Source organism: Gymnogyps californianus, chromosome 1 (assembly GCF_018139145.2).
Source record: "Gymnogyps californianus isolate 813 chromosome 1, ASM1813914v2, whole genome shotgun sequence".
In the NCBI taxonomy this organism is placed as follows: domain Eukaryota; kingdom Metazoa; phylum Chordata; class Aves; order Accipitriformes; family Cathartidae; genus Gymnogyps; species Gymnogyps californianus.
This window is the reverse complement of record NC_059471.1, coordinates 86,538,736-86,561,585: the sequence shown is the minus strand read 5'-3', so window position 1 is coordinate 86,561,585 and position 22,850 is coordinate 86,538,736. Positions and strand designations below refer to the sequence as shown.

At 34.8% G+C, this 22,850-nt stretch overlaps 1 protein-coding gene across 2 annotated transcripts in view; it reads left to right on the top strand.

The window, feature by feature from the left end:
- Nucleotides 1–22,850, top strand: part of RPS6KA3 (ribosomal protein S6 kinase A3) — a 79,588-nt gene that overhangs the window by 44,442 nt on the left and 12,296 nt on the right. The window contains exons 7-17 of one of the 2 annotated variants that reach the window (XM_050915518.1): nucleotides 1,338–1,444; nucleotides 3,773–3,810; nucleotides 4,161–4,303; nucleotides 7,478–7,548; nucleotides 11,450–11,538; nucleotides 11,814–11,878; nucleotides 11,979–12,081; nucleotides 12,897–13,021; nucleotides 15,032–15,154; nucleotides 17,546–17,635; nucleotides 21,973–22,131. In XM_050915518.1, coding sequence (XP_050771475.1) covers nucleotides 1,338–1,444; nucleotides 3,773–3,810; nucleotides 4,161–4,303; nucleotides 7,478–7,548; nucleotides 11,450–11,538; nucleotides 11,814–11,878; nucleotides 11,979–12,081; nucleotides 12,897–13,021; nucleotides 15,032–15,154; nucleotides 17,546–17,635; nucleotides 21,973–22,131 — 1,113 coding nt within the window. Of the gene's footprint in view, nucleotides 1–1,337; nucleotides 1,445–3,772; nucleotides 3,811–4,160; nucleotides 4,304–7,477; nucleotides 7,549–11,449; nucleotides 11,539–11,813; nucleotides 11,879–11,978; nucleotides 12,082–12,896; nucleotides 13,022–15,028; nucleotides 15,155–17,545; nucleotides 17,636–21,972; nucleotides 22,132–22,850 lie in introns of both variants that reach the window. The other variant, XM_050915510.1, reaches the window with a different exon arrangement.

Sequence of the window (22,850 nt, the reverse complement as noted above, 5' to 3'; positions counted from 1 at the left end):
TTGTTCATAACTGATGGAGTGAAATGAGCATGCTGGATGCAATTAATGTCATCCTCATATCAATTCATGTGATTTTAAAATAGATCAGATGAACTGCAGCCTAAAAGTTCCTGCTTTTTCCCCATTGACTACAAAAGGAAAAGTGATTAATTCGGAGCTAGATGTCTACACTGCAGATGTTTAAGGTTAGGAGAGATGAATTCCATGCAATGTTTTTAAAAAACATCGTGTGGGTGTATTATCATCCTCATGGGATCTTTCATTATTTGAGCTTTTAAATGTTTCTTATAGATATTTCCCTTCTTGAATGTGCTTGTACTAAATACTGGCTCTTTTGTAGAAGTGACGTCAGCAACACCTTTTGTACAAGCTTTGATATTGCTTTCTCTCTTTAAACTACTAAGGGGAAAATGTATTATACTCTCCGTTCTTAACTCTTGCTTAAAATAATGTTCGTCTGTGCTCCCCATTGCCGTTCTTTTTTCCAGGTCCATGTGCTGTATCTAAAGATATTAGTTTCAAATTCTTTAAAAAAAAAAAAAAAAAAAAAGCAGCAGCTGAGGTAGAATCAAATGCAGGATTTTTTTTATTTTTATCTTTTTCTAAATTCTCAGAAAAGTTTAATGTTTTCTGTCAGTGGATCACAACAGTTGTTGATATAATGGGGACAACATGTTCATTTCATTGAATGTAAACAGGGATTAGTTTGTCTTCCTAACAGAAAATGTGGGATTGCTACCTGAGATCTTACCTGTGCTCTTACATAGGCTATTTCCTTAGTTTACTCTTTGATCTACCTTTTCTGCAGTTACGTCTCAAGCTGCATCTTGGGGTTTTTACCATCACTGTAACTTCTTTCTCATAGTACTTATGGTCTCCTCAAAACCAAGATGCCTGTGCTTTTCTTGTCTCTCTGACTTTGTAGATGAAATTCAGGCATTTGGACTTCTTTAGTCCATTTGTTGTCTGGAAATGAAATGGTCACATCTAGTAAAGAGGTAGTCACATTCTTTAAATGCTTTCCAAAATTTTTCAGTCCCACTACAATGTGTCTGTCTGTTCTCTTGAACAATCAGAAGCAAATAACCTCAGTTTTGCAGAAAGAATAATACATTGGCTTCAGAAGTTCTTTTTCAAGTATGTACTGTGAAATAGTATTGATTATAAAATCCTAGTTTTTGTCTAACCAAGAAATTTGAATTTCTAGGGTTTTGTATAGAAATGAATTCAAGTATTATGAAGAACCATTCTGTAAAACCACTGTTACCATTGTTTAGTTGGTGCTGGTGTAAGCTTTACAGATTTTACATGTAAAATACATTGTTTTGATTTTTCAGGTGATGTTCACAGAAGACGATGTTAAATTTTACCTGGCAGAATTAGCACTTGCTTTAGACCATCTACATAGTCTTGGAATAATATACCGGGACCTAAAACCAGAAAAGTAAGACTTCTCTGCAGCAAATGCAGTGTATTAGTTTGATTTCTATAGCACTTCTACCTATGGACTTCTCTTTCCAGCTGTTAAACTTCAGTAATTTACTATATAAACTAAACAGGGAGGAAGGTGGGGGAAGCTTGTGGGCTATTTTAATTAAAAAGGTTGGATTTCATTTCCACTAGAATATGAGCATCTAGTTTCAGAGTGATATGCTGAGTACTATAATCCATGTTACTTTAAGTAAAGAGTATACTGAAATATTCCTACCTTTCATTTTCCAGGTGTTTTAGGGTGTACAATGGAGAAGAGGTCTTCTTGGCCTTTTGTTTTTGTCATTATTGTAGAATTTCTGAACTAGAGATAAACTTAGAACAAATGCATGATACAAAGTTACAGTTGAATGTTGTATCTTTGCATTTGAAAGCCTAACAGCAAACATTTTTTTTCCAACGCTGATTTTTAAAATGCACTGCAGTAAGAGCAGAATGGAGTTTAAATTTTAAAGTAAAACATGAAAATAGTAAGTCACAGGCTTTATTTAGTGTATTGACGATCACATAATTACACTGAAAACTTAAAATAAGCTTGAAGCTACAGTTCTCGTATGGTGTTGTGTCTCAATATATTAGTTATCCTTGCTTCATTCAAATGACTGAATTCTGTCTCCTGTTTATGTCTTTCCTCCGGTAATTTTTTTTTTTTTAGTTTTAGAAGATGTAAAGAAGAAAATGTCAGTGCTATCATCTGGAACATTTGAGCCTTTCAGATATAAATGTATGCTGTAGTGTTACCCTCTACCTGGAGGGGAATCTAAGTGACAATATAATGTGTGCATCTCCTCTGTTGTGCTTAATCAGATAGTTAACATACTCTGCCTCATTGCCAGGAAATCTGTAGTTGTGGCTATGTGGAGAACCTGAAAAGTCTGTGTGAGATAACTGTCTCATGTAAAGTATTGCTGGAAAAGAGCAAAAATGAGTAACAAGTATCACAGAACCTGGCTGTTCCATGGAACTTCCATTAGGATAGCTTGTTCTTTTGTGCATCTCCTGGAAAAAAGACACAAATCTAAAAATGTTTAGCCCTGACTGACAAGAAGGGAAAGATTCATACTCAAATCAGAAATTTGGAGACTTTTGGCATGGGATTGCACTTACAAATGAACAGGGAATTAATTATGTTTGAACTTTGGGAGTGTTCTGTTAAGTAATTCTGAAGTGAGGAAAAATAAGCTTACCAAGTGGAAAAAGATCTTTAAAAAACAAAGTGAGAGAACTTTAGTTATTTTGCTAACATTTGCTTCCAAGAGGAAAAGAATGAAATAGTCATTGTCAGAAGACTAAATAGCTACTGCCTCAAACATAGTATTTTTTTTTTTTAAAATTGTATGTGTCTTTACCTATTGAAAAGCCTTGGTTTTAAGCCTTGGTTGTATCTGATTAAAAAGCCTATCAAAGGTTGAAATTACTTGCAAGTTATGGATGAGATAGATAGAGCCTGTGAGAGTTAGTTCTATACTGTGGGGCTGTTTCGCACCATGGAAACAGCAAGGAGGAAACGGGAAGGGTAGGGGAAATGGACAAGTACTGTGTGCCTAGGCCGTGTCTCATCCCCAGGATGAAAAGCAGGAGAAGCTGGAAGAACTAAGTCCGCTGTGTCAGTGGTGTTACAGAGTCCAGTTCGTGAATACTTTGCATGCTTTGAATTGCGATTGTATTCAGTGGTAGTTAAGGATAGTTGGCATCTCAGAGAAGTGTGGCCTTTTTTGTGATTGAAATAAACAGGCGGAAGCACAAGGCCTGCTCTAAGTATAGGGCCTGTGGGTCCTGTCCTTTGGTACACCATGAGAATGTTTATTACTTTATGTTATTTGAAGTGGTCAACACCCTTTGAAACAGGAATTACAAATGAGTACCCATTTTGTATACATATACAAACATACATTGCATTAACATGTTGTGCTCAGTTTGAGAGAAATAGAACTATATCTCTATTTTTAACAATTGTGATGACACGTGCTGCAGATGTTCAAAACTGAAAGTTCAAGATAAATGTTACTACATACTGTGCTGAATTTAACCAAATAGTTAAATAAAACTCTGATGTGCTGATTATGTTTCATAATCTTTAAAAAGAAAGAATTGAAGGAAAAGAAAATGTGTAGTTTCAAAGTATCTCCACCTAATGATTCATTTTCATGCATGTTCAATTCTGCTTGTCTTTGTGTATGCTGTTCTGTTTATTCCTAAATGTTGTCAGTACACTGTCTGAAACAACAGTTAAAAGATATTTTAATTAGTTTATTTTATCCTTTTTATTGTTTTTTTTTAGCATCCTGCTTGATGAGGAAGGACATATCAAATTGACAGGTGAATAAAGGGAAATTGCAACACCTGGATCTTCTCTGTTCATAATAAAATCTTTTCATTTTCCTTTTTTTTGGTAAAGCAGTATGGTAAAATAAGTAATTTTAACTGGTAGGTAATTTTGCTGTGGAGCAAATAGTGTAATTAGTTTGAAATAAATGAAATATATAAATATTTAAATAAGATATCTGCTTTACAAGTATATCTGATGTTATGGGCCTGTGATAATGTAGGGAGGGGAGGAGAATTCTGTAATTCCCATATGTGTATTTGGGTGTATATACGAATGATATAAGCATCACATTTCACATTATAGTGAAAGTATTAACTTTCTAATTACATTTTTTCCCCAGATTTTGGCTTAAGTAAGGAGTCAATTGATCACGAAAAAAAAGCCTACTCTTTCTGTGGAACAGTGGAATATATGGCACCAGAAGTCGTTAATAGACGAGGCCATACACAGAGTGCAGATTGGTGGTCTTTTGGTGTTTTAATGGTAGGTTTCTGGTAAAAGTAAATAATAGCAAAACTGTGCTTTGCGAGGTTTGGTGAAACAAATCAAACATTAAACTCTAAGGTGAGCGTTAAATGAATTCTAACTACCAAAAAAGTCTAAATTATATGAAATTAATAACAATACCACAGAGTTTGGATCAAGAACATGGACTAGGCCTCATATCAACACCAACAATATGCCGTATTTTTGTTATCGTTGAACTGAAATATTATGCATCTATTGTAGTTTGAATGTTACAGAGACCAAAAGGAATATTGAAGTATACAGGAAAAATACTGTCTCTTCCAAGGTGAGGAAGAAATTTAGATCCAAATTTTAAATTTGAATTTATTCTCAAGTGGAAAAAAATGAATGATAACTTTCTAATTGGTCTCCAGTGTAATTAACAACTTAATGGAATAATGACAGCTGTTGTTCTCACACATCAAAATAATCTAAATGACACTGAGCTGATATGGGATACAGTTGCTCAGTTGCTTACGGTGTTTCTGCAAGGCGTTAACTTCTGTGAAGTTGCAGCATCGGGGGAAATAATGTGTGTATCAAATATGGCTTTGGGAAGGAAAAATAGATCATGTTTGGTACTTTAGGAATGCTGAATGGCTTTTAATATTTATAATTTTTGTGTGCATTTTTGACATAAAGATTAAATAATTGTATTTTTGAAGGAAATGTTTTTGTTTCTTACTGCTTCTGCTACATATGACTGTAACAGTACAACTAACGTGTGCTTTGTAGTACAAGAAGGACTCTTGTGTCTGAAAAGAAGTCGTCCTATCACGTTTTAATCATCCAGAATGCTGTTGTGATCTGAAAACTGACTATGTAAAAGTAGCACCTGATAACTAAACTCTCTCCAGACAGACAAGCACACCCCCCCCATAACTGCACATTTTATCAATAAGAACACAGTCAATTAAAAGATAATTACAGTGTAGTTGCAGAATATTTGTTGTTGATAATACAAACATAGTTAAACTTCAGCTTTACTTTATAAAGCTGGAAAACATAATTTTGTGCTTATGAAGTGCATATGTTAAAATTGAAAATTGCTGAAAGATGTTAGACATGACTGGTGTAGCTTTCACAGTCTAAGTGCACTGCATTTTAAACACTTTGGCTTCTACTTTGAATACAAAAATATGACCTTAAAAAGCAAATTCTCTAAATTAGTATATGGAATACAGTGCAGTTTTCTCTAAGACATATTTTTGTTGCTTGCATTTCTAGTTTGCATGGTAATTTTCATAGACAATCTGTATGTATCCACTCTTAAATCATTCTGAATTAGAATCTGTGTTGATTGAGAATTCAGGTTGTTGTTGGTGTGGTATGAGTACACAGTATCTAAATTGAACAGATGTTATAGCATAGAAACGGATACTAGAAAGATATCTCAACAAATCATTTGGCCTCTCTTCTCCTGCTGCTAGACACTAAGTATGTTTAAACTGTCCTTGAGAAGTACATTCCAATTTGTCCTTTAAAACAGTGACTGTTTTAAGGGATGCCAGACATCTAAAAACATTCACTTAAAGTTTTCAGAAGCATTATGTATTTGAGGTACTCTCCTGCTGAAATAAAAGATGATAACTACGGAAGGCCAATGTTGGCTTATTCTTAAAGTACTATTGGCCTATTGACGTTGGAATATAGCATTTGGGGGGGGACAAAGAACACGTATGCTGAGTTGTTCATACAAGTGTGTATGCTTGTGATGAATAGGAGCTTGCTAAAGAAACTTTTTATTTCAAGCAAGTGTAAGCAAAACATGCAGCACTACAAATTTACCTTTAAAAAAGGTTTTTTGCAAGTACAATTTGTGAAGATCATTCTAAACTATAAACAAACAAAAGGTGAATTTTTTTTTTTTTAATAGTTTTGGCTTATGCGCCTCATCTTCCTGACAATTGTCTTAAGAAGTGTTAAAGTAGGGTTTTTTCATATTGGCATTATATTAAATTTAAAATTTTAAATATAAGTATACATGTAAAAAATAATATTTAGAGTAAAAAGTATCTAGCAGTAGTGAAGAGTTGGCAGCTTTTATTCTCTGAATACTTTATAGGGTAGTAAGAAATTTGAAATTTTATTTTAATAAAAAGGGGTTTTAAAGAATGCTGTTAGTGCAACTTCATACTCTTATTGTAGATCTAAGAATACTACAGTAACACACTATTCACTCAAGTTATCCATGTACATTTTTAATGCTTAGAAGGCTGAATGTTTGTGTCATACCAGAAAAGAGGGGAATAGAGGATACCTTGTGTTCAGGATGACTTAAGTTTGCAGAAGCTGTTCAGAGGGTTCCTTTATAATTATTTTAATTTTGATGGCTTTAAGTGTATGCCATGAAATTTCATTAAATTGTTTTGCAATTATTAAACCAAAAATCAGGATTTCTGCCTCAGTGTTGGCTGCTGTGACTGCTGCCAGACTGCTTTCACTACCTCACTTAGCTCTGATATCCCTGCAGTATACTGCAGCCCAACGGAAGTGCCTTTTTATTTATCTATTTTTACTCAGTCACTTTCAGAACAAATCAGTATTTTAACAGCGTCTGTTGCCTACTACCAGGCACTGTAGAATGTGCATGCACGTACTGTGTAGTTCTTACATGTTTCTTCAGGCTTTATTTCCGCTGTATGCATACAGTAACCACTTTTCATCATGCATGTCTTTGTCAATCAACTAATCTTTTTCCCCTTTCCAATGAAGGCTATGTACATGCCAATTTTAAAAGTTTTGACCTTTTTAAATATCTCTGCATGAGGAGAAATCGTCACTAACTTTTGAAAGGGGAATCTTTTTTCCTACTCCCCACTCTCTTGAAAACTAAAATACAGTTGTATAGATCAAGTCTTCCAAGAATAAACTTTTTAGGCAGAAGTGAAACACAGAACATTATAGTCTAAATTGTTCAGATAAAAGCATGTAAAGCAAGGTATCAATATAGGAAAATATTTCGCAGCTTTAAAAATGGCAAAGGCTGCTCAATGTTCATAGTAATTTAAATTGTAGAATGGGAAGTTGTTTTGCACAGACTTGATTGTTAACATGCATGAATTTTGGAAGGTTAAGATGCTAAGTAGTTTTGTCAAAAATTAGATTTTGTCCAGGTAATGTAATTGATGAAAGTTTTACTCTATACAGTTTGAAATGCTCACTGGTACTCTACCTTTCCAAGGGAAAGACAGAAAAGAAACCATGACTATGATTCTCAAGTGAGTACACTCTTATTTATATATCTCATCAGGTATTCTACAGGGATGCCCTCCGGGCTGCAATATCTAATTTCTACTCTTCCCTCATTTCCAAAGGTACTGGTAAATCCTCACTCCCTATTCCATACTATTAATTCCCTTTGCCACCTATCTAATTTGCCTTTCTATTCCTCCCCCATACCAGGTACAAAGAATTTCATAGCAGCTCTCTAATCTGTAATAATAACTTATCCAACCATATGATCTTTCCCATCTTATTTTCATAATATTTTTTAACTTTCTTATCCTTTTTTGACAACCTGTGCATTTTTCCTTGTTGTTTTTTGTTTTAGTTGGGGTTTTTTTGAGAAAGTATTTTCTCTCCTTTTCCTTCTCTATCTTACCAGCTCCTCACCCTACTTCTTTATATTACTGGTGCTGCCAACAACTTGCTTCCCTGATACTTCCCCTGTTTGCTAAAGTGCATCCTCCCTTATGTAGTCTCCTATGACTTGCCCAAGCTCCAATTTCCCCCTTTGCTATTTCCAGTATAGATTTTGCAGTAGCTATATTGTGGAAATTGCTTTCCTTCATGCAGTTAACGTTCTTGTTTTTGCTAATGAAGGCCTGCTTTTTTTTCCTTGCTGATCCCCTACATATTCTCTAAACTAATACAACCTATGACATAATTGTCCCGCTTTTGGGACTGTAGCGTAACGCTGTGCAAACAACTCTGTTTCCTCATATCATAGTTTCACTTCTGTGTTTCTATCCATTTTTTTACTAATACCATTTTTTTACTAATACCATTTTTTTTTTCCCATGGAAGCTCATAAGACTATTTTAGTTTTCACATTTGTTTTCTGCTTCATTGTTTATCATTGTTCTTAGTCCCGTTACCACTTGTCTACGCATATTTTGAAGTCAGAATTTCTTTTGCACCAACAGCCTGTTTTGAAAAGTAAATATATGAAATTCTTTCATATTTTTTCTAAGTAGAATGTGAAAACTGGTAGAAAACAAACTCATTCTTTTCCTTGCTTTTGCTTTCATAATGCATACATGTTATATTATTCTTTGCCCTTGTTTTTCTTCCTCATCTTATATTTGCAATTGTATTTGGTGATGCTAGTTTCTTCTGCTGCCCCAACACCATGCCAATTCAAATCTTCATGTTGTGATTACTGAATGTCTTTAACTAAAAGGTTCTATCTATTCACAGCAAGCATAAACTACTCCTGACCACCTCCTATTTACAAGAAGCTAGTCTGAGAGAGTTCTACTGCACTCTCACTTATTTCAGGAGCCATGCATTTTTTTTCTATCCATGTCTCACGAGTCACATCTTTCTCTTCTTTCCTCTGCCTGCATGTGACTCCACTCTGTTCCTCAGCAGTCTTTCCACTGTTGCTACAAAAATCTTCTGTAGTCAGCTGCCATGTAGAATATCCTCCTTGCATCTCCCCACTTAATTGACATTCATAATTACTTTCATATTTCATCTGAGCATGTATCTCTAATTCCCTTTCCAACTTCTTTCTTTTCTCACCTTCTAGTCTTTGTAATTGTTATTAGTTTCAGAGCGCTGCACAAAAAATGTGATATGAAGTAAAGAAATTTTACCTCTGTTTTAATGTTCTGTACACTTAATGATTATTACATATATATATATATATAAATCTGTTTTGCTGTTGGTAACATGAACAGCTGAAAAACAGAAGATATTTTAAAGTCTTTTCTGATAAGTTCACATTTTTTGTCTGGCCCCATAAGAATGGCAATATGTTTTCTTTTTATTTTCTGTATACTAGTAAATGTACTATATTTCTCCTTAAATTTTTCATAAAACTGTTTAAAATGGACAGGTGTGCATACAAATTCATATTTTCATAGTGTATCATTTAAGATATATTGCTTTTCTTACCTTCTGTTCCTGAAATTCCACAGAAAATGTATTCTTCTTATAACACGTTTTTCTGGGCGCTCTATTTCTCACAACATTACCAAGACAACTTTTTGTTTATTCTTGTGTGTTTTACCTAAAACTGAGAAACTCTGCAATTTGAAGAAATCATAGTTTGCAGCAATAAAGTTAACTTTTTAAAGCATCTTTTCTCCTTTACTGAAGAGGTATGCCTTCATATAAAATTTTGTCTTCATCCATCAGGAACGTCAGAAAAAAATTGCTGTCACTCATGTAGTTGTATAACCTAGGAACTCTGAGGACCTGGTGATTGCCTTTTCTGCTGTGTCACGTGGCCAGTAAAGGATTTTGTGAAAGGTGCTCTATCATGATGGAAAGGGAGCAATGACAGTCTTAATCTCTGTGGTTTGCACAAGGGCCTCCAAATCACTCCACTGTGGACTGCAGTACATACCAGTGCTCTAGAATTTCTTCTACATATTCTGTTTCTGTTCATTGAGTCACTTCTCCATAAGATTAATTGCAGTTATGTTTTTGGCCTGGTTTTAGATTTTTCTAAGCAGTTGACCTCTCATGCTGAACCTCCAGGGCTGCATCCTACTGTTGGAGCTGTTTCGGATTATAATAGGACAAAGATTTCCACACTCCAGCACAGTCCTATCATGTTTAGTTGTCTGTTCTCTGTCCTTCAATAACATTGTAAATGATACCATTGTGCTTCTGCAGACAATGTGTTCCTTGCTTCCTTCTTACAGTGTAGCTCTGTGATACTTTGCTGTGACCAGAAATGACATCAAGTGGATGTGCAATGAAATCACTGCATATAAAGTGCACGAGTAAGACTTCAGCTGCTAGTGGTGCATGGCAATCGGGGAAGCGTTGGATGGCTCTCTGCCCATTCCTCCACTCCATTGGTGGTCTTGATCTGCCTGTAGTATGTTATTAAAGAGTCCAAAGAAGGCAAAGTTTTTCTGACTTCCCCCCCCACCCCCCCTTCTTTAATGCTGAAAGGAATGGAAAATTTAGTAAATTCTAGTTTTAAAGTAATGAATAGTGAATCAATGGCAATGTGTATGCACTTGCTGAAGTTACGTGGAAGTGGACATCTACAAATAGCTGGAATACAAGGCAAATCATGTCTTCTGGTTGAAACACAGAGAAAGTTTGTGTCATGGATTGTTACAGAAAAATACAAGCTACAGGTTGAATGAGAGATGGAAAGGAGGGAATTATATCCATCCTTACCATTATCATGGTCATAAGAAAAAGCGAGACCTAGTAACAGTGAGAGGATGGAGGCTCAACATTAAATGGAGAAAGAAAAATATGGCAAGGATTACAAAACAAAATTAAATGACAGAACTACAAAAACTTAAATCTAAAAATTCAAGACTGGCAAGTTGGAAAGTAATCTTTGAAATGGATTGGGGGGGAGCAAAAAGAAAGGAGGGAGTGATCTCTTTCTCTTTTTTTTACCTGCTAGTCTTGCAAGATCTGTCCTACCTTAATTCAATTTCTATATTCTAGCTTAGGTTTCCTGTTGTTTTGCTTGGATGTTCTTGGTGTATGGCATACTGTGGTAGTTTTCTTACTCCTTCTAAAATGTCTTTTACTATCAGAATGGATTTGCTTGTTTGGTGTCATTTGGTAATAACTGGAATTAAAAGTGGATCAAAGTATATTACAAAAATTTACAAGTTTGAAAACTGTTATCCTATAACTATTCTTTTCTACATTTTTTACCACCTCTTCCTCTACTTAAGTTCCTGAGACATTACTGAAAACTTTATACTACTCAAAACAGGAGAAAAAAAAAAAAGAAATTACAGGTTTACATGACTGACAGCACTTTTGCTCTGTTTCTGATGTCCGAAGGCGATTTCTCAGTGATGCTATTTTGTTTGATATGGATTTGTTGAATGACAAAGGACAGGGGGAATGCAGAGTTAATTCTTGCCTAAATGTGTTTGTATGCTATTAATTATTTTTGTTCTATAGGGCCAAACTTGGAATGCCTCAGTTCTTGAGTCCTGAAGCACAAAGTCTTCTGCGAATGCTCTTCAAAAGAAACCCAGCAAACAGACTAGGTAAAGTGTTTAGCACATTTTAAATTTGATCATAATATTGATAACATCAATGATCATTAAACTGACTGAATAAATTTATAGTTTCTTGTGTAAAATAGGCTTTGAAGTAAGAACATAGTTTGCCTGTTTGCTCTTCTAATGATCAACAAAATACTGTCATTTCTGCTATTTGTACGTCTAAAATTAATGCAGAAGAAATAAGAAATATAATTTTGCTAGTCATTCTTTTGACCACGAAGAAAATAATTCACAGACGTTTTTCTTCCTTATAAAAGGAGCAGGTCCAGATGGAGTTGAAGAAATTAAGAGGCATGCATTCTTTTCCAAAATAGATTGGAATGTGAGTATCTAATTCAAAATTAATTCAGTAAATTTCTTAGTTAAGTGTTCGGTGGTATCGTATAACTTTTAATTCACTCTGGCCTATGCCTTCTCTTCAGAAATTGTACAGGAGAGAAATTCATCCCCCTTTTAAACCTGCAACTGGCAGACCTGAAGATACATTTTATTTTGACCCTGAGTTTACAGCAAAAACTCCAAAAGGTAAAAAGAGAAGAATTAAACAATTTACATATTCAAAAATTAGAAATGTTCTTCCTGTTCAGCTTATGTAAAGTGTCTTGTTCGTCCAGGTATTGCGGGGCTAAATGAATGCTCACAGACAAGTATTCCATAGTTCATAAAAGTTTTTGTGGTTTTTGGTGTAAATATATCATGAGGGACAACTGAGTTGTCTTACGTTAAAAATAAAGTAATCCTCAGCAACAAAACATATACATAAGTTCAATTTTGCTCATCTAAGTAATCTCATTTTAATTCAAAAAGATTATCTGTGTCTCTTTAAAGGCTATATTCTATGGCTTCATTTAATTCATGATAGTGACTCTACATACTATGTATATGTAGAAGCTTAGTCATTTCAGACTTTGGGTAGCAAAGTTGCTGTTTTAGTGCAATCTGTCTCTGCAGTTTTACACTGATCCCTTCAAAATACGATAGAAATTTTTGTCTTTACAAATTTAGGGTGTTACCAAAATTTTAGTACTTCTCCTCCGTAAATATAACATAGATATGCTGCTATATGTAAATATTTTATGCAAAGTACTGTTTTTTGTATAATAAAATATTATCTGACAGTAATATGATCTTTGTAGTCATTGATTATCAGTTCTGTTTCTAGATGGTATATGCAAAACAACTGAGTAATTATTTGTATTTTGGTCCTCACAAACACTTTCTGCAAATGCCAGTTTCTGTGTACTTTGTAGAATAAAGCTGTAGTTTGTTCTTCAGAGTAGATATAATCTCATCTTTACATTTTAAAAACTCTGCCTGTAAGTAGATGATGTGTTTTTCAGATTCGCCTGGTATCCCACCTAGTGCTAATGCACATCAACTTTTTCGGGGATTTAGTTTTGTAGCTATTGCATCAGATGATGAAAGCCAAGCAATGCAGACAGTTGGAGTGCATTCAATTGTCCAGGTGAGTATATCTGCTTTAAAAAAAAAAAAGTCAATAAAGCAATATTGCTGTCTCTTGGTGGAGGGATTCATCACAGAATGAAGTACCATGACAAAGTCATTATCAGCTTTATACAAGAAAAGTAAAGATCAGATTATTTTATCCAAACAAAACCTCTGAAGGTGCCGGACCTGTGTAATTACTGAGCAGCCATGGGTGTGAGTAGGCTTCTACCCTTAAATGAAAACATTCTACCATGTGTACTGTATTAACTCTTTAATATCAAGCCATTATTGTACGGTGGAGGTGAATAACAGACATCTTGATCTTTTTTCCCCTATGCATGAAAATATCCGTTGATTCCTGCAGTGCAGTAGGAGGCACTGGAGTACAATTGTGAATTGTATCTGGATGTTTTGGACTGCTGTGCGTTTTGGAACCCATGACCCAGGACGTATTCTGTTCCTCCCAAGCCACTTCAAGTTAATGTGCTAATTTGTGATATTTTGTGACTAATTTCAGTGTATCATACAAGTCAATGTTACAGTACGCACACAAGCTGTGGCTTCCTAGCAGTATTAGAATGACTCCAATACAGTCTCCCGTGTTAATAATTGTGAGGTTGTCACTTTTAATAGCCCAGTATAGTTGCTATTCTTATATATTCTATTATTGCCAGTACTGCTTATTTTTGGACAACAAACCTTTGGTTAGGTGCAGTTTTGTGTGAGACAAGAAAGGTAGACCTCATACTAGAACGGGGGAGAGGCATGCTTTGCCTCCTTATGAGGCTGAGATCGTTCTAAAAGCATGCTTCAGCACTGGAGAGTTTACAACCAGCACGAAAAAAGCAGATGCATGTACAGGAAAGAAAACTGGAAGACCTCTGGAGAAATGGTATTTCTACCTCCTCTTTCTGCTTTTAATACTTCTAATTACCGAGGAAGACTGAGTCATGAAAACCAACTGGTAATCTAAATTGTGTTGAAAACTTATTGGTGTATAGGTAGGAATAAAAAGGTATACTGTATGATTGGGTTTATTTATATTTTTCACTGCAAGGATATTTTGCAAATGTCTGAGAAAATTTTTAAAAAACAATTTATTCAGAACATGAATAGCTCTTGTATCTCTTTAATCCTCTCATTATGTCTAGAATAGTCATAACATGCTTGTTTGTACACGTTACCTGTTTCATGTGTAATAAACTGTTACATTTCAAGGGTTTTCAGATCCTTTTTTATTCTAAAGAAGCTGTCTGATTTGGTATACGCATCAGAATGACTTCTGGTCCTGAAGTCTTCTAAAAGTTTCTGCAAGCTTTTCTGTGCTCATTTTTTCCCACATAGTTTTGTGGATGAAATTCTTTCTCTTTGTATATGGTTTCCTTCTCTTGTAAAGGTCTGTTTCTCTGCTGCCTTTCCTCTGTGCCCGTCAACCGCTTCCTCACTCCTATTTCCTCTTTTCTGTGCTGCAGGATACCCAGATGGTTTCCTGCAAATGCGTTGCATCCTTTGCACAAACTCCTTATACTAGCACACCACTTCCTTCCCTTACAAGAGTGAATACTTGTCCTTCTTTCAGCTTTTTATTTCTGTGAAAGGATTGACTGCCATTCCATGCAATTTCCAGTTAATCTGATTCTATTCAGTATGTCTGAATTTTCCAGCTGGCATTTATCTACTCAGATAATAGAAACAGTGATGCTTTTTTACCATTATTTTATCATGTAGTCTTCTGATCTTCTTTGTTTTGGAGGTTCTATCTTTAAATTAATAAATCAGTAACCAGAAAAATCATGTTGTCAGTTTCTAAAATACAGTGTGCATTATTTACCATGTGTCTAATATATAATTTATCTCATACTAATATCAAACAGAAGGTAGTGGCTATTTAGACCACTTTGACCTAGTACAGCCATCAGTTTAAAATTCGAAGCAAATCAGTAGGAATTCAAAAACTTATTCTTAATATAAAGGTCAGTTATGTGTTTAGAATATTCATCAATTGATAATGTTATTTTGGTAGCAGTTGCACAGGAACAGCATTCAGTTTACTGATGGATATGAAGTAAAGGAAGATATTGGAGTTGGGTCTTACTCTATCTGCAAAAGATGTGTTCATAAAGCTTCAAACATGGAATATGCTGTAAAGGTAATTACTTTGTTATAAAACACTGTTTTCAGGTTTTAGCATCATAGACATTGGGCATCATTAATTTATTTGCCATAAAGAACATAGCAAATTAAGATTTATTTTTTTTTAATATAAGAAGATTTTTAAATGCAAATGTGAATTATACTAATCAACTAAATAGAATATTTACTGGCAGATATTTATATAGAATTGCTATGGGTTTGTTATCTATATGCTGGTTTGGGTGGTGAAAAGCAATCTTCAGTCTTTGAAACACCTGTGTAATTACAGTAAAACTGATGGGAGTCACGTGACTGCTTCTAGAAGGAAAAGTACTATGAAAAGCTTACATGACTTTTCATCATTTTTCAAAAATGTGATTGATTACTTTTCTTTAAACATAGTTATATATGGGTTTTTTGCTTCCAAAGTAGATTCATAAATTGTCAGATAGCTAGGAGCTCATAACAGTGCTTAAGTCTGGTATACCTTCCAGAATAAACTTCAACTCTTTGTTTTTGCTTGCTAGTTTTTAACAAGGTTTCTGATGTTGTTTTTATGTTATTCTATCGGGCTTTCTAGCACTTCTTTGAAGGCATTAAATTAGTTGAAATCAGTAGAGTTCCTAGAAGTGGAATGATAATTTTTTTTGTCTTTCTGTATAACACTGTGGGGCTGAGTGGTTGCTATGAAAGCAGGAGTATGGATTAGCAGACTTTAAAAGGGAAAAAAAAAAGAAAAAAAGAAGGTTTAAGTCCTGTACTATGAGGTGGTTCTCTTTTTGAATTGTTGAACAGTTTACTACTAAAATATGTAAAATGCGAAGATAAATTAAGTATGTTTTGCTGTATCCTTGTACACAGATTGTCTACTGGAAACCCTCCAATTTCAGTTTGGTAGTTACATACTTGTCTTTCTTCTGGTTCTGGCCAGGAACAGATTTGACTTCTGTGCTTGCAATTTGAAGTAATTTCTTGAAACTGGAAGAAAGTACTGGCATAGCTGTTAATTCTCTAAGCCATAACATTTATTGTGAAGATTGCCTTGCTTTTCAGTTGCCTCTGTTGTGGCTTCTTTTTCTCAAGGAATCATAAAAAAATAATAAGGTGATCAGCGTCCAATGTGTTAGGATGGTGCTGGTAGCAGTAAGGGCTTAAGAATGTCAAGAGAAAAAAGGGGTAAGACAGAGATGGAGAAGACATTAGAGGAAATTCTACAGTTCAGAAGGAGATAAAAAAAGGAGAAGAATAAGAATACTTTTTAAGTAGGGCAAAATAATATTTTGCTTGTTTGCACAGGGAGAACTTCAGAGCCTGATAGCAAGCCTCCAGAGATTCAAATGAACTTTCATAATGGAATGCTTGTCTGAATTAACTCTTGAGAAATTTTTATTTTTTCTTATTTTTGATTCCCTTACTCTCCTGTTTTGTCTTTTGCTGCACTAAATATTTGTTTGAGATTAGCTTTGTGAAAATCAGTTTCATTGGCATTGTCAAACCAGTGTATCATGTCAAATTAGGAACCTCCTATTTTATTAAATGATGGGTGAGTGAAGTCTTATCTACTAAATAGCCTTGCGTTATTTATCACAGCCTGAGGGATCAGATCACTTATCCTCCAAAATTGCTTTCAACTGAGAGATTTTTCCATATTTTTCCAATATTTTTTGCTTTGCCTTGCTGTTCCAATTTAACAAACTTTTGTTTTGGTTATAATCCATGCCCTTTACCAACAACGATAAATACTGCTCATCTGTTTATGCTAGCAAGCACACCTGTCCTGGTTTCAGCTGGGATACAGTTAATTTTCCTCTTAGTAGCTGGTACAGTGCTGTGCTTTGGACTTACTGTGAGAATAATGTTGATAACACACTCATGTTTTAGTTGTTGCTAAGTAGTGCTTATCTTAAGCCAAGGACTTTTCAGTTTCCCATGCTCTGCCAGCAAGCAGGTGTGCAAGAAGCTGGGAGGGAGCGTAGCCAGGGCAGCTGACCCAAACTAGCCAAAGGGGTATTCCATACCATAGAATGGCATGTTCAGTATATAAACTGGGGGGAATTGGTTGGGAGAGGCAGATCGCTGCTTGGGTATTGGTCAGCGGATGGTGAGCAATTGCATTGTGCATCACTTGTCTTTTCTTGGGTTTTATTTCTCTCTTTTTTTTATACTAATTTTCATTATTATTATTATTATTATTATTAGCTAGTAGTATATTTTATTTTACTTATTAAACTGTTCTTATCTCAACCCATGAGTTTTACCTTCCCCCCCCCCCCCATCCCACTGGGAGGGGGAAGCAGCTGCATGTTGCTTAGTTACTGGCTGGGGTTAAACCACGACAACACCAAAGTGTTACACTATATAATATTCACAAAAAGAATTATGCCTATGTATCTATTTGCTCTTATAGATTATTGACAAGAGTAAAAGAGATCCAACAGAGGAGATTGAAATCCTACTGCGCTATGGACAGCATCCAAATATTATTACCCTAAAAGATGTAAGTAGTGTGTTAAAGACATCCTTTAGTGTATTATAATTGCATATCACTTTCTAATTTGAGAGATGACAAACTACATGCTTTAGATTTATGTTCATGTTTTTCAGTATTTAAAAATAAAACAATGTCCTAATGCAATTTGTTCAATAATATCCAATTTTTTACTGAGATGTCTCATTGCCATCTTTTAAAGACACTCATATTTTGGTACAACATAATCCTAAGCAATCAAATAATTCATCCTTCATAAATCCTAGCACAGTAGTAATTCATTTAATGTTGGCTGTATTTTTAAAGGAACGAGCAACTTTTTTGATTGCTTAGTTAACTTCAAATCTACTTCTGTTTACATTAGTCAAAAGCAATTTTAAAGTACATTATTATGTAATTGAGGACTCACTGTTAGCACAATACCCAAAGTAATTTTCATGGACAGTAACAAGTATTACTCAGTAGTGGACAAAATCTTTTCATATCCATGGTCATCACTTTTCCTTACTTAGTGTCTTTATCTGGTCTTTGTATGGAAGATTATCTAGCTATTTTTTTTCTTGTATTATTTGCTCTGACCATGGAAACACTTTGACCATAAAAAGCAAAGAATAACGTAAGTTGGGAGGTAGAGGTTTTTCATAGTGAACAGTAGATTCTGATGATCTAACATAAAAAGAAAATTGTCTTTTTCTCCTTGATTATGCATGAAAGACGATTAAAAATTAAAAAGGCATATGCTTAATGACTGACTTAGTCTGCAGGAAAGTATTCTGGTCCCCAAAACCAAACCTCAAGCAAAACAGCTAACCATTTCCAGGAAGCTGAGCTCAACTGAAGGGAGATTCTCAGATATTTTGAAGTTATTAAAATAGTAGCTCGTAAATGCTGTGGAGATGAGTACTAGAGAACTCTGCCTAAAGTTCTTCTCCTACTATAATCTGTCTTCACTTTATCAATATCATGTAGTTTGGCCCTTTCTTGGGAGAGCAAAGTAAGTCAGATATACAAGGGAGCCCACCATGGAGCTTACCTTATTGCAAGCTAGATGGCAATTACAATCCTACTTTGTTTCTTCTGCTTTGTGTGGTTGGACGATAAATCTACCTGAAAGCAACTGTGCTAACATGGAACCCGCGTCAGCATTCACGTTGCTTTTAGTGCTGCATGCTATGTTTATGTGTTACTTTAATTCATAATAGAGGTTATGTTATTTAAGCAGGATGACAAACATAAGGAATGTGAGTACTTACCTGAACTTTAGCATTATGAATGTTTCACACTGAGAGCAGGGAAACCCAGGCAGCCTTGAAGCGTTGCCCCATATGCTGAATTATTTTACTTTATAATTACTTCTTCATCAGCATCAGTCATCTTCCAGCAGGAGCCATCTTTCATTCACACCAACAGTAATACACAAATAGCAAAAAGAGACGATAATAAAAAAGCCTTAAGTCCACAGAGGAAGAAAGACAGTAGGCTGTAATTCTCACTTATTTCTACTTCAGATTAATTCCCCAAGCAGAGTTTATGGAAGTATGTCCAGTGTAAGGAAAGAGGTATAGGATTCATATGTAATAGAAACTTGTATAATATCCACTACTGTAAGAATTTAACATTGTTTTAAGTTTTCATTGTCCTAATATAGATGCATGGGGCGGATTGCTTGCATATTCCACAATATAGTGGTGTGCTATTACAGCTTTCAGAGGAAAGAATAAGGAGTACTTGGCCTTCAGGCCTCAAACTCATCAAGAGCGCCATGTATTATTACACAAATAAAACTCAGTGTTGATTTGACTCAATTTTTCATTCAGTTCCACACCAAAATTTAAACATTTCTATTTTGAATGCCAAAATAAAATGTTTCAGTCTTTAAGTGCATGTCTTTCGAAATTACTATTCTGGAAGAAATAATTCCTTTCCTTTCTTGTATTTCAAGAATAAATGCAGTAATATTTGAATTTAGCTTAGGATGGAAATTTTCATTCTTGCTCAGCCTTTTTATGTAATTTAATTCTGAAGGTGTTTGGATTGAAACAATGGATATTCAAAAGACCAAATTCTTTCTGCAATGCACAGTCCTCTGGGGGTTTTCCTTCTGATTGTTATCAGTGGTCTTTTTCAGTTACACAGTATATAAACAAAAGAAGGAGCTATATTGTGCTAAATCAGATGTCCTTCTTATCCAATATCCTGCCTCTGACAGTGGCCATTAGTGGATGCCTAGGAAACAGTGTAAGAACAGAGGAAGCACACAGCTTCCAACAAACCATTACCTAGAAACTTCCTGTGCCAGACCATTATATGTATTTTACCTTTTTTTACATATTAGTTACTGTTCTGTAACAGAACTTTTGTCCTGTTTTGAGTTATTTAAAGCATTGGCTGAAGAGTCTTTTCAGAAGCATTTTAGAAACCTGAATACAATATATCCAGTCTCCCTGTCCAAGTGCTTATTTATGAGTTCAAAAAAACTCCTAATATGTATGTGAAATCTTATTTCACTTTGCAAAAACCATGTTTTCTTTCTCCATTACATTATATTTTGTTCATGTGCCTACATCTGTTTCTCACTATAGTTTCTTCCAGTTTGCCTGGTAGAGAAGACATACTGACTGATCTTTAGCATGTGCCAGGAGTTCATTTTAAAAACTAACATCACATTTATGATCTCAGCATAATACTGTGCACCTAACTGTGAAGAAAGCTTCAACAGTATTTATTCAGTGCAAACAACTAAATTGATAATACCATTAGAGAAATAGGGGCAAGGGGAATGGTTTGTTTGGGGTGGGGTTTTTGGGGTTTGTTTTTTTTTTTTTTTTTTTGGCAGGCAGACAGGACCAGCAAGGGGTAGCAGATAAAATAGTAATCAAATGCAAATTTTGCTTGAATGCCCCCTGCAGTACTGAGAGGTGTGTGCTCTGTTGTGTCAAATGAAATATTGAGCTTATTTCCTCATGTTATACCAGGATTAGAGGGAGCATGCCTATTAAAAAAAAAAAAAAATCTAAAATGCCAGTTTAGTATCTAGAATTAGATAATTCTGCTTTTTATTACTGTTTAATATTTAAAGTCTTAATACAAACACATTCAGATGATCGGTCATTTATATTTCATGGGGGAAAAATTGCTATTAAATGAGAACATAGAAACCCCTCGTGTCTTCCTCTCCTTAAGATCATAAGCTTGTAAAGCCTGCAGAACTATTTCTTTAACACTCTTCCTCTTTTTTTGTTTGGTGAGAAAATAAATCCTTTTAGTATAGTTAAGAGCACAAAAATTTCTAAGCTTAGAACTTTAGTAGCCTGTATTTCCCAGGTAGCTTAAGACAAGGAAATTGGGATGAAAACTCTTTTTTTTTAATTTAGCTGATATCTATTCCTGAATTTATTTTACTACAACTTGGATAATTGTTTTTACTTAAACACAAACTAGTTTTTATTTCACGTGTATTACTGAAGAGAATGATTCCAACAGCACCGTAAAAAATAGGTTGAAATAATAATAGGGAACAGAGTCTGTAAAAGGTTTCGCTAAAGCAGGAACCACTTTCTGGATTAAGTTAAAACCCCAGGAAAGTGCAACTGAAATGAAATGCTTAAGTATACCTTAAAACATGTTTTGGTATAGTTCAGTCTGTAGTGCCCCCTGGTGATAATATAAATAATTCCCAACTATTGTTTCCCTAGAAGATAAAAGCCATGCAAAAATTAAGCCATTTTCTATAACTAGAAGTAAAGGCTAAAATATACATATTTTATTAATTTTAGGCTTTGGTATAGGCTTTATTTGCAGAGTAATGTGTAACGTGTAGGCTTTTATCATAGCAGCTTTGTATGCATTAACTTCAGTGTTCACAGAGGCTATTTGAGGTGAACTTCGATTTTTTTTTTTTTTTTTTTTTTGTCTGACTTCGGTTGGAATGATCTCTGTTCATATTTGTAATTTGGTGCAATAATTGCTTCTAGAATTAGCTCTGGTTTTGTCTTGATTAGACTAGTTTCCATTTATTACTACATCTTAATTTCTCCCATGTCTAGTTTAACTTGTTTCAGTAAAACCATGTGGGGAAAACTACATGTTATTCATCCTCTCTTGTCTTTAAACATTTACATGCCAGTATTTTTATGTTATTTCATTACTGTACTACCTTTTTGTAGAAGGTTTTGTGTTCATTTCTGAAGATGAACAAAGTTTGGATAGTGTGTGGGGTGAGAAATATGGGAAAAATAATTGAAGAAAACAGCTTGTGGATGCACCTGCACTATCTCTGTGCATTTCACAGGAAGATAGAAGAGAGTAAGTATTTTGAAATTTACATCTTTATGTACTTTTTGCAGGTGTATGATGATGGAAAATATGTATACGTAGTAACAGAACTTATGAAAGGAGGAGAACTGCTGGATAAAATTCTTAGGCAAAAATTTTTCTCAGAACGAGAAGCTAGTGCTGTTCTGTTCACAATAACAAAAACAGTTGAATATCTCCATGCGCAAGGGGTAAGTTTTCATCTCGGACAACATGCTTACAGATGTTAATATTCTTCCCTTTCAGAAGTATAAACTCATATCTTGATATGTTCTTCTGTGCGGTAATTAAGTAATTTTTGGTAAATAATTACATTGCAGCAGGAATTTGTGTTGAAATCAAAACATTCCTCATCAGCTGTGTAGATGTCCAGATAACAGAGATGATGCAACTGTTTCTGTTGTCCTGCATGCAGTCTGTCAGCAGTTCTGTGGAATATGCAGATAATGATTAATAAAGAGGATATGAGAGGAAGTAAGCCAGGAAGAAGTGCTAGGACCAGTGCTGTTGCTTAGCCATGGGACCTAATGTAATTCCAACCCCATCCTGTGATAGGCCCTGAAAATGTATTTTCCACCTATCCCACTTCTAATTCCTTCCACTTCTTGATTTTGAAGAACATGGCTTATGACTTGTAACTCCTGCGCCATAGGGTCAGGAAGTTGTAGTGGACTGTTAGGAGAAAGAAATTAACGCTTCAGGAAATTAATTTGGAGACAGAGGAAGTAGTTCAAAGATAGAGAAGGCCAGTGTGACAATTGCATGGCAAGAATGGCAAGTTGTGTTGCATTTTTAAGTAAACAAGAAAAGGGGGATAGAGGAAAAAGCAGAAAGTAAGGGTGCAAGGAAAAAGTCAAGCTGCTAACACCTGATGTTGTTATCCAAGAAAAGATGCTTCGGAACACATAGT